Source organism: Herpailurus yagouaroundi, unplaced genomic scaffold (genome assembly GCF_014898765.1).
Source record: "Herpailurus yagouaroundi ecotype Mexico unplaced genomic scaffold, PumYag 162, whole genome shotgun sequence".
NCBI classification, from domain to species: domain Eukaryota; kingdom Metazoa; phylum Chordata; class Mammalia; order Carnivora; family Felidae; genus Herpailurus; species Herpailurus yagouaroundi.
This window is the reverse complement of record NW_024412403.1, coordinates 69496356-69508988: the sequence shown is the minus strand read 5'-3', so window position 1 is coordinate 69508988 and position 12633 is coordinate 69496356. Positions and strand designations below refer to the sequence as shown.

General features: G+C 37.1%; 1 protein-coding gene and 1 pseudogene across 3 annotated transcripts in view; both read right to left on the bottom strand.

Annotated features, from left to right (window-relative positions):
• The window catches only part of SEC22A (SEC22 homolog A, vesicle trafficking protein), a 70324-nt gene that overhangs the window by 7913 nt on the left and 49778 nt on the right, over positions 1–12633 (bottom strand). For all 3 annotated transcript variants that reach the window (XM_040484710.1, XM_040484709.1, XM_040484711.1), the window contains one exon: positions 3699–3764. In XM_040484710.1, coding sequence (XP_040340644.1) covers positions 3699–3764 — 66 coding nt within the window. The remainder of the gene's footprint in view (positions 1–3698; positions 3765–12633) is intronic.
• LOC121036339 (60S ribosomal protein L21-like) lies at positions 8909–10161 on the bottom strand (annotated as a pseudogene).

Below are 12633 nucleotides of genomic sequence, written 5' to 3'. Positions count from 1 at the left end.
ATCTTCAGAGTCTAGGGGTAGGCAAAGAGTTCTTGAATCGATGGAATTATAATAGTGAGTGGTGACAGACGGTAGCTACACGGCATAGCACGTAAACTTGTTCAACCTCTATGGTGTACACCTGAAACTAATGTAACACTACCCGTCAACTTCTACTTCAGTGAAAAGAAAAAAAAAAAAGTTCTTAGACCTGAAACCTCAAGCATTTTCCACAAAGGAAAAAACTGATAAAATGAACTTTAGCAAAATTAAAAACTTTTGCTCTGCAAAAGACCTGGCTAAGAGGATGAAAAGACAAGGTACAGACTGGGATAAGATACTTGCAAATAACATTTCTGACATGGGACTAATGTCTAGAATATACAAAGAACTCTCAAACTGGACAGTAAAAAACAACCCAATTAGAAAAGAGGCAAAAGACATGAAAAGACATTTTACCCAAGAGGACACACAGATAACAAATAAGTGCAAGAAACCATGTTCAACATCATTAGCCACCAGGGTAAATGCAAGTTAAAATCAATACGAGGGATCACTACACACCGACCAGAATAGCAGTGATAACAACAAATGCTGGAAAGGATGCAGAGAAATGGGAGCATTCACACACTGCTGGAGGGTATGCCACTCTGGAAAACAGTTTGTCTGTCTCAATAAAACTAAGCATGCAACTACTATAAGACCTAGCAACTGCACTCCGCTGCATTTATCTCAGAGAAATGAGTCTTCATCTTCACACAGAAACCTATAAATGAATGCTCATAGCAGATTTATAATAGCCCCAAATTGGAAACAGTCCGGATGTCCTTCAATGGATGAATGATTAAAATAAACTGTGGTGCCACCACACCATACCATTCAGCAACAAAAAGGAAAAAACATTGATATATGCAACAACCTGGAAAAATCTCCAAAGAATTATGAGGAGTAAAAAAAATAACAATCACAAAAGGTTACAACCTATATGGTTCCCTTTATAGAACACTGCTTAAAATGAGAAAATTATAGAAATGGAGAACACATTAGTGGTTGCCAGAGATTAAGAGGCCGGAGGGAAGTGGATGTGGCTATAAAAGGGCAACCTAAGGGGTGGTGATAAGAATATTCTACATCTTCACTGTGCTGACACACACATCCTGGTTGTGATAATGTATTATAGTTGTATACACTGGTACTACTAGGGGAAGCCAGGTAAAGATTATATATCTCTCTTACAACAATTATAATGATCTCAAAATAAAAAGTTGAATAAGGAAACCAACTTTATACTCAACATATTTGTCTGCAACTTACTGTATAAACAACATACACACTATGCGCATACACATACAAAAAGAGAGTGAGACAGAAGTGCTGCAAAATGTTATAAAGTGGTGGCTCTAAGTGTACCAGTCTTTCAACTTTTCTGGAAGTCTGAAAGTTTTCAAGGTAAAGCACTGAGGGGGAAAAAAGAACAGTCTCTAGTTTCTAGGTCCTTTGATATACTACTTCAAATGTTCCATAGCAAGATGACTCCTATCTTGTTGAACTCTGTGCATCCAGAAGTCCCCAGAGCCTGGTAGCCATTCAGGTCTGATCTAACGACGATTAAAAAAATCCTGACACCAGCAGATGGAGCATGTTATATGGTAACAGGTAATCACATGTTTCACTCTGGAAAAAACCAGCATTATTATCACTCTGCTCAGCATATGTGGAAAGCATGCAGCTTCCTGTCAGTGAGAAGAAAATTGGCTTTCTGCTTTTCTTTTTTAAAGCATGAATTTGTTTAATTTCTCTCCAGTAAAAGAACAGCTGAGCAACAGTGCTCCCCTTAGAACTCTTTTCAGCTATTTTGAGGAATGTGGCAGAGGTGTGCCTCTACGAGCAACACCACTGCTTGGGAGGCCCAAGACTGGAGTTCGAGTCACTAACCAGCTATAGGAACATCTGGGCCTCACTGAAAAATGGCAATGGTAACTTTAGTGTGGGACGTTCTGTGAGGACTTAATGGTACAAGGAATGTAAAGGGCTTATTGGCACACATAAGAGCTCAATACACTTTGTTATTATTAGTATTTAAAATTATTTCATTAAGGCAAAACAGCCAAAAGTACATTTTACAAGAATTACTCATGAAATTATTTTAAAGTTAACATTTACCTCACATTATTTTAGAATATGAAATAATGCATATAAAGATTATAAAATTGTAATTTTATAGCATAAAAAATTATACAAATATAGAATTTTGCTTACAGACAGCCTAAGATAGTGGAATGAATACAATATTTAAAATCAGAAGACCTAGACTTAGGTCCTGACTCCAGCACTCACTGGCCATGTGATTTCCAGATAGGACTCAAACTGCCTCAAATTTCTCATCTTCAAAAATGAGATAATATCGTCTGTGTGATAGCAGAGATTAAAGTTTTAAAAAATCTACCCAAGAATATTTCATAAAATTAAAGCACTTGTGACATTAACAAATGCAAGTTTTCACATTTCCTGCATGAAATGTCGCTCATTATAATTAAATCTGTCAAACTAGATAGAAAATTTCTAAATACAAGTAATTCAGAAAAATTTGAGGAGTTTAAAAAAGAGGACCACCTGAAACTAAAAAAATATTTTTAATAAACGTTTACTTTTTTGTTGAGCGAGAGAAAGGGGGACAGAGGATCTGAAACAAGCTCTGTGCTGACAGCAGCAAGCCCAATGCAGGGCTCGAACTCATGAACTGACAGATCATGACCTGAGCCAAACTCAGATGCTCAACTCACTGAGCTACTCAGGTGCCCCTGAAACTAAAATTTTTAATCCATCTTTACATAAAGTCAAATGCATATATTCAAAGTATTTCACTAGAGACTTCTACTGAGTTTTAGGTAGCCTTATATTTTCAGTCCCAAAGCGAAGCTTTCTAACATTTTTTCTATGTAAGCCAGAGAAATGTGTCACTTATAAAAGTTAGGTCAAAAGGTCTTGCTTGCTCTACCGTGTTTCAGCAAAGACACTCCCAAGTTTGGGTAACTGGCATGGCTACCCCTCCTTTCCCTACGAATCTGTGCTTCCTCTCTTAGAAATGCGAGTACCCATCTCCATATTACCAGCTGCAAAAACTCCGTGCTCCTTAAGTCTCATATCTATCCTGTCTTCAAGTCCTAGGAGTCTTCCTCCTCAATGTCCTTCCCTCATCCCCCATTCCTACCAGCATTACCAGAATTTACACTCTCATTGCCTTCTGCCTGAACTAATGGAATCGACTTCCAACTAATTTCCTTTCTTCCAATTTCTCCGCTCTGGCAATCCACCCTATTCCTCACTACTGAATTAAATATCCTAAAATCCTGCTTTTGTTGTTCCCTGTTCAAAGACTTTCCCAAAAGTACAAAATTCTCATGTTGATGTATAAGCAGAGCCCTGAAGCTGAGTAATAAATCACCCAAAAAAAATCTAGAAGTAGCTTTTATCACCACAGGCAGATGACATGGTACCACGGAAACCAGGCACAGGAGGGAGTTAACATTAAGTTCACTGGGATCTAACTACATTCAAAATGGAGATGTAGGTCACAAAGCTAACAGGTTCAAACTAAAAGAGAGGCAAAGAATTCAGACATTATTTTTATTTATTTAAAGTGCACAAGCAATTATTATAATTGATACTGAAACAAACAATAACAGGAAAGTGTTTCTTAAACATTGAAGAGACCCTACCTGGTAAAGGCAGGCTGCTGTTCCAAGGAAAAATGCAACAATGTAATTAAAATCTTCACCATCACTCTGCAAAAACAAAATTAAAAATTACTTTTTTTGGTGGAAGTCCATTTCCAAGAGTAATCTATCAGGATAGGCTACAACCATGTTTGTGCACAAATGGTCGAATTTTTCCCAAAGAGTTATATAAAAATTTTCAAGAGTCCTAAAAGTCCCAAGGAATGTGAAATACAGAAAGACTACCAGTGTTCCTCTATGTCTTGGTCCATCAATTTCATCTTACCCATGGGAAAGGTGAAATGAAATGGAATCATTCATGCCACGGGATTTTTTAAATGGAGCCGGAGCCCATTAAGGAGATGACCAGATAAAACCACGAACTTTGAGCTGGGCCAAACTACAAATATTCTTAGGCCTCTGCCCAAACACCTGCAATTTGCTATAGTGAGAGACTTTGCTTAGAGAGAGACCTAGCAATTAATTATATTCAGACAAGATTAGTTTTCTGCTGCCTACACCAGACAAAATAATTTGTAAACAACAACAAAAGAAACCCATTCCTTTTTGTCTTGTTTAAACCCTGGATTTTTGTACCCTAAAGGAACACAATATGAGTTGCTACCAAAATCTGTGCTCCCCAAGTTGCACTTCTGAGATCCTAAACAAATGCTTTTATTTCAGCTCTGCCTCTTTTCTCAATCAACCCGAGAAAAGATAAAAGCCAATGGGAAAGTTTCCACATAAGGTAAAAAGCCTCTCTTCTCTCTACTGAAAAAAACATATAAAAATGTACAACACCCCAGTGGCCTATAAAGTCAGTCCTGCTCACTTGGATCACTACTTGACTCAAATAAATATTGACAAACTTAACTATCTAGTAAGCATATCACTGAATCATCCAATAAAATAATCTGACATGATTTTGAAAAAACGCCCAACGAAACTGAAAAGTTACTGTCCACTAGAGTGTGCTAAATCCCAATGAGGACAGTCAGACACGCTCCGCTAGAAAAATAGCCACCCAGAGGACGAACAGAGATACATCATGCATAGAATGATTCTTTTCAAAGAAAACTGACGGAAAACTAATAGGAAACCCAAGTTTTTCTATTCTCTTCTAATTTCTCTTAAGTATATTTAATTTTTTTCAGTGTTTTTATGAAGTAAAGCATAAAGCCCAGGCAGGAGCATTGAATTTTGCCCTTATTTTAAAAAAGGATCTTTATACAATGAAAATTTTCACAAGACATGGGAATTTCTCTCATGACCTTGTCTTCATGAAATAATATACAAAGAAAACTCCTTTTCCACTTGCTACTGGGCAACAGAACTGACAGGAAGGCAGAGGGACAGTGGCTTATCCTGGTGAGATGATCTTAAAATAGGAACATTAATCTGTCTGGGATGCTTAGGCCAGTTCTTCCAGGCCTTCAGAGGCATGGAAGGTCAACACTAAACATTTCTAAATTTAATAATTCTAAGACTTTAACTTCTTTTTTCTTAATGCTTTCCTTTTTAAATGATCTTTTTTTTCTGATTATAAAAGCATATGTTCACTGTACAGAATTTAGAAAATGGACTGTTACAAAGAAGAAATTCATACATCCTGTAATACCAGAACTCTGGGAGGATTACCACTAACCATTCCATGTACTTCCTTCCAATCTTTTCTGCACAAAAATATATGTACGTTAAAAAAAACTGAATCATGCTTTTATATATTGCTTTTTAGTACTACACATTATATCACAAACACTTTCTCAAAATACTAAATATTCCTCAACCACATGATTTGTAGCAATTATATAACCTTTCACTGTGGGGATATACCATTAATTTAATGATCCTACGGTTGGATATTATTTTTCCCTCAATTTACAGTATCACTTTATAGCTCTCTTAATTGCCTTTGGAACACTTAAGAGCATGTTTCTGGAGTCAGTCAGACCTAGGTTCAAATCTTTACTTACTATCTGTATGGCCTTGGACTATTTAGCAAACTTCAATTTCCTTTTTTCAAAAATAAAAGCTGTAGACATTAAATAACATTTACAAAGACATAGAACTGTAACTGGCACACAGTAGGTCCTCAAAAAACATTCACCAACTTCTCTCTCCCTGAGGTTCCTGTCTGCATCATTTATCAGGTAATTAGGTTACCTTCTAGTATTTTTTTTTTTTTTAATATTTTGAGAGAGAGAGCAACAAGTGCATGAGGAAGGAGCAGAGAGAGAGAGAGACAAAATCCCAAGCAGGCTCCATGCTGTCAGTGCAGAGCCCAAAGCCAGGCTCAATCTCACAAACCCTAAGATTGTGACCTGAGCCAAAATCAAGACTTGGTCGATTAACTGACTGAGCCACCTAGGTGCCCCTTTCTAGTATTGTTTAACCCTGTAGTATACTGGTTTTACCTTCTCAAGTAGACGCAAACCTTTCTTTTCTTTTTAATTGATATACTATTGACATATATAACATTATATTAGTTTCAGGTGCACAATGTAATAATTCTATAGTTGTATACACTGCAAAATGATCACCATAATAAATCTAGTTATCATCTATTTATCTATTTATTTGTATGTTACCATACAAAGTTACAAAATTTTTTCTCTTGTGATGAGAACTTTTTAAGATTTACTCTTAGCTATTTTCAATATACAACCCAAAATTGCTGACTGTAATCACCATGTTAACATTATATCCCCATGATTTATTTTATAACTGGAAGGTTGTACTTCTTGACCCCCCTTTACCCATTTTGCCCACCCTCCAATCCTGTCACCTTAACCTCTCTTCAAGGCAGAAAATCAGTCTTACTACTTGCATGAAACTGCACGTAGTAGGAATTCAACAAATGCATTCCAGGTAAAGTTAAGCTTTAAAATATCTTTATTTTTACTTGCTAAAGAGAAGACTATCTATAAACCTATTCTTCCATTCAATAAATATTCATTAAACACTTATGAGCCAGGCACTGTATTACTACACCCAGGATAGAAGACAAAATTAAGTCCATATGAACTCAAGGAGCCTGCTTTCTAATCAAGAAGGCAGGTACATCAACCAACAATTCACACTCAAAGTAAGAACTGATGGGATAAATGCGTGTACAGGATACAAGGGGAGCCTACTGGAGATAGATCTAATTCTGCCTGGAGTAAAAAAGGGTCAGAAAAGGTTTGCTCAAGAAGTTACGCTTAATCTGGGTCTTGATTAAGAATGAACTAGTGGAAAGGTAGACAAAATAGGGAAAGAATTCCAGGCAAAGAGAGTAGCACATACAGTCTTAAGGAAGGAAGAGCCTAGGATGACTTCACGTCTTCTCGTTAAGGCAACATTTGAATGATACCATTCAATAAGGTGGGACTATAGGAGGAAAAGTAGGTTTGAGAGCAGAAAACAGTTTGCTTTTAATTTTTAAATAAATTTTTATTTTTATTTTTGAGAGAGAGAGAGATAGAGATAGACATGAGCATTAGCATGTGAGAGGCAGAGACAGGGAGACACAGAATCTGAGGCAGGCTCCAGGCTCAGGTTTGAGCCTGACACGGGGCTCAAACCCAGGAACTGTGAGATCATGATGTGAGCCGAAGTCAAACGCTCGACCGACTGAGCCACCCAGGTGCCCCTTACACGGAATTTGTTTTGGACATGCTATTTTGGAGGTGTCAATGTGACAACCAAATAAATATATGTCATAGATATTTAAGTCAGCTTCAGTAAAGGGTTGGATCTAGAGATCTTAGGTTAGTCATCTATTTAGATAGTTGTTAAATGAAAGGCCTATGACAATCAAGCATAAATCTTAATTCTTGATTGGCTCCTAGCTGGAGAGAGGAAAAAACACTATAAAGGATATTTGGAATCAGTTGTAGAAATTTGAATATGAACTTAATAATAGGTAATACTGCATTGACCTTAAAAATCTTTGATGTAATAAAGGTATTGTGGATCTATAGAATTCCTAGTCCATAAGGCATACATACTGAATAATTTTGAAATAAACTATCACAATAGCTACAATTTTACTTTCAAATGATTCAGGAAAGAAACAGAAAAAAGGTTAGGTAGGTATACAGGTGGGTGCTAATTGTACTGTTTTTTAAATATTTCTGTAAATTTGAATTCTAAAATAAAATGTGCAGTAGGGGGGAAGGGGGATAGAAATTTTTTTTTAATGCTATGTAACCACTAAAATGAACGTAACAGATCTCCAAATACTGACATTAAATGATCCCCTACATATCATTAGGTGGAAAAAATGCAATTAAGTATGAAGAATATACTACTGGGGGCGCCTGGGTGGCTCAGTCAGTTAAGCATCTGACTCTTGATTTTGCCTCAGGTCATATCTCACAGTTCTTGAGTTTGAGCCCTACTTTGGGCTCTGTGCTGACAGCACAGAGTGTGCTTGGGACTCTCTTTCTCTCTGCCCCTCCCCTGCTTACGCTCTCTCAAAATAAACTTAAAAAAAAAAAAAAAGAGTACACTGCCATTTGTATTAAAATACTTCGAAAAGAATAATTATTTAAGTAAAATTACAAATACATATGTACTAGCAGATGCAAATAATCTCTTTAGAAGGATAACCCAGTGGTTAATTCTAGGGAAGACAAATGAGTAAAGAATTACTTATTGTGCCAATTATAGGCTCTGAAATTATAGAGTTTGAAACTATAGGCATGTGTACATTTTACTCTATGAGGGTATGTATGTACATGTGCATATGTGTATCTTCTTTCAAAAAGGTCATCATGAAAATATCTAAAGAGAAGGTGTAAAGTTAAGACGACTATAAAGCCAAGGGCAGAATTGGAGAACACCACTATTTAAAGGACAGGTGAAGGAAGAAGGTTACCAAATAACCTGAGGGACAGGAAGACAAAAAAATACAATAGGAGAAAATTGTTTCTTGGAAATAAAGGGATAAGAGAATGTCAAGAATAATGTAAAATACAACTATTAATAGTGACTTATTTGCTTCTAAATTTTTAAAAATATTTCTGAAAATAAAGTTAGTTTTAAAAAAATTTTTTAATGTTTATTTTTATTTTTGAGGAGAGACAGAGTACAAGTGGGGGAGGGGCAGAGAAAGAGGGAGACACAGAATCTGAAACAGGCTCCAGGCTCTGAGCTGTCAGCACAGAGCCCGATGTGGGGCTCGAACCCATGGATCACGAAATCATGACCTGAGCTGAAGTTGGACACTAAAATGACTGAGCCACCCAGGCGCCCCTAAACAGTTACTTTTAAAATGAAAACCTGAACAGCATGTGCGAGGAGACAGGCCCCATAAGACAAGGCCTCAAGAGTGGCTGCAATATCTTGCAATCAGAAGGATACTGGTGAGCTTAACGGTCAGTATTTGAAAGAACTGAGGGCAGAAAAGAGATCACAACAGATTAAGAGAATAGAGGTAACGAAGTGGGAACAACCAGTCTATTCTTTCAAAAAATTAGAAGGGAACACACATCAAGAGGTTTTTAAAGATCAGCAAGTTACAGCATATTTATGAGCTAAGAGAAAGAGCCAGCAGAGAAAAAGCAAATGGAATGCAGGTGAGGGAATAACAGCTAGCAGTTGGGGAAGGTGGGAGAGAGGTTCAAGAGGGGGCACAGAAGTGTGTGTGAGGGAAGAGACAATAGAGCGATGAAGGCAGGGTGGGGCAGGGAAGGAAGGGGCAGAGGTAAAGTTCGAATAAAAGTTTTATTTTATTTATTTATTTTTTTTTACACAGTCTTGAGGTTTTTCTTCTTTTTTTTACATTTATCATGCTATGAATTCATAGGGAGTGAGCTCCAGCAGCTCAGGCTCCTTTCCACTGGTTCTCACAAAATGTGCATCTCTGGGTGGGGCAGGCTGGCGCTTCAGTTGAACCCAAGTACGTTTCTCCTTGACTTTCTTCTTTTTCTGATCGTTTTCCTTCACACGCTTCAGGAAGCTGTCTCAGGTCTTTGAGTGCTTAACATGCTTAATACTTACAAGAATTCTCTTAGCAAGAATCTTGCCCTTAACTTGTTCGTTTACAACAATGCCAACAGCATGGTGGGTAACATTGTAGACTCTTCCAGTTTTGCCACGGTAACATTTGTGGGACATTCCTTTTTGAACAGTGCCCATTCCCTTGATATCCACAATATCACCTTTCTTGTACATTCACATGTATGCTTCCAAAGGAACAACTCCATATTTTCTAAAAGGCCTACAGAACATATAGCGAGTACCTCTCCTCTTTCCCCTTGTGTTGGTCATTTTGGCGAATTACTGAAAGATGGAGGTTCTGGCCAAAAGGTTGAATTAAAAATTTTAAAAACGTCACTTTCACCTTTAGGAGAATGCTAGGATACCAATACATTGCTTTGAAAACTAACAAATAGAGGGTCACTTGGGTGGCTCAGTCGGTTAAGCATCCAACTTTGGCTCAGGTCATGATTTCACGATTTGTGGGTTTAAGCCCCACTTGGGGCTCTGTGTTGACAGCTTGGAGCCTGGAGCCTGCTCTAGATTCTGTGTCTCCCTCTCTCTCTGCCCCTCCCCGACTTGCTCGTGCGTGTTCTCTCTTTCTCTCTCTCTCAGAAATAAACATTTAAAACAATTTCAAAACTAACAAATGGAAAGAATATTTTTTTAAATGTGAGGATGAAAAACATAACAGATGAACATATGGGAAGATGGGGGAGAAGAGGAGAGGGAAACAAACTACAGGAGAATTTAAAGAAAAAAATTTTTAATGCTTATTTTTAAGAGAGAGTGTACATGTGCACACAAGTGGGGGAGGGGCAGAGACAGAGGAAGACAAAGAATCCAAAGCAGGCTCCAGGCTCCGAGCTGTCAGCACAGAGCCCCACGCAGGGCTTGAACCTACAAACCGTGAGATCGTGACCTGAGCCAAAGTCGGACACTTAACTGACTGAGCCACCCAGGAACCCTGAGACTCTTAACTATTGGGGGATGGGCTAAATGAGTGATGGGTATTAAAGAGGGCACTTGTTGTGATGAGCACTGGGTGTTGTATATAAGTGTGAATTACTGAATTCTACTTCTGAAACCAATATTGTACTGTATATTTTAACTAAAATTTAAATAAAAATTTTAAAAAATGAAAGGATGAAGAGAGGAACAGAGGCAATATATAATAATCATACAATGTTTTCGGATGATACTATTAAAATGTTTGTAATAATTGGGAAATATTCACTTTTTAATCTTAAGTGGAAAAAAGGGCACAAACATACAATGGATATGACATACATACAGGTACATATGTATGTATATGCATATATATAAAAATACAGAGAAAATTTGGAGATGATTTTTATTTTCTTTATACATTTTTCCCTCAACTCTTTAATAATGAACATAGAATCAGGAAATATACTTTTATTTCTTTGAAAACAAGCAACCACTGTATCTTAGCATAGATAGTATGCTACTAAATAAATCAAAACCTTCTGAATTTTAATTAGGTATTAACAAATTTATGGGAAATAAAGAACTTAAGAAATAAAAGAAAATTGATTACTTCTGCTTCGTAGTAGCCATTACTAACAATTTCAGAACCAGAGAGTCTTAGAACGTTAGTACTGAAGTGGTCCTTGAGCCTATGTAATTTAATACCTGCATCTTACAAAATAGGAAAATGAGATCCAAGAAGGCAAATAACTCATCCAAGGTCACTAAGTTAGTTACTGGCACATGGGACCCCGGTATCCGGAATTCCAGGCCAGCATTTTTACTGCTGTATCAGAATACTCAATTTTTCTCTAATGCACCACATGAAAATTACTTCTAGACTGACACAAGCCTAATTAATATCACTGTCTCAAGGTGGCTCCTTAAAGGAACACAGACAACATAAACCTGATGTGATAAAAGATTATACATTCGCGAGGTGCCAATTCACAATAAACCCATTAACATCTCTAAACTCAGAACAAAGTTAGGAAATGAGTGAAAATAATCTAATTTACACATTACTATGAACACCAAATCAAATTTTCCAACTTAATATAAAACTCTACTCATCCTACACCTCCCCAGTTTGAACTTACATTCTAAAGAAATGCTTCAGTGCTATATATTTTAATAAATTCCTTGTTATTACCCTAAGAAGCAGTTATTCATTAAGAAGAAACAAACTTGTGCCAAATCTTCAAACGATGTTAAAAATACACAGGAATGTTGATTCATGTAGGTTCTCAAATTTAAATGTGCCTTAGGCAACAACTTACATACTAGAAGATAAATGTGGCAATCATTTTTAGCATTCAAAAAGAGTAGTTAAAATTCGTGGTCTTAAAAAGGTAAACTTTAGGGGCGCCTGGGTGGCGCAGTCGGTTAAGCGTCTGACTTCAGCCAGGTCACGATCTCGCGGTCCGTGAGTTCGAGCCCCGCGTCAGGCTCTGGGCTGATGGCTCAGAGCCTGGAGCCTGTTTCCGATTCTGTGTCTCCCTCTCTCTCTGCCCCTCCCCTGTTCATGCTCTGTCTCTCTCTGTCCCCCAAAAAATAAATGTTGAAAAAAAAATTAAAAAAAAAAAAAGGTAAACTTTAATATCAATGTACTCACACTCAGGAAATACATTACATATTTTCAGCTAAATCTATAAATATCCCTAGATAAATCCTTGGCTCTTAGATTAAGTATTAAAGAAATGTTGAGACCACTTAATCTGTGTACTGCCTTTCTGCCTCCTCTGTGACCACCATGATCTGAGTAACTCTACTACAGGTAACTTCAAAACAGGGAAGTTTAAGTCCCAAGTCCTAGAATTTACATTCAAGGCTACACAGCAACCATCTCAAAAAGATCTACTTTTACTGACCAAAAATTATCTACATTGACTCCAGAGACTATTTATAACACAAAATACAAAGACGAACCACAGAGAAGGTTGACAGAAGGCTTAAGTTCAATGGCTTTTGTGAGAATAAAAAG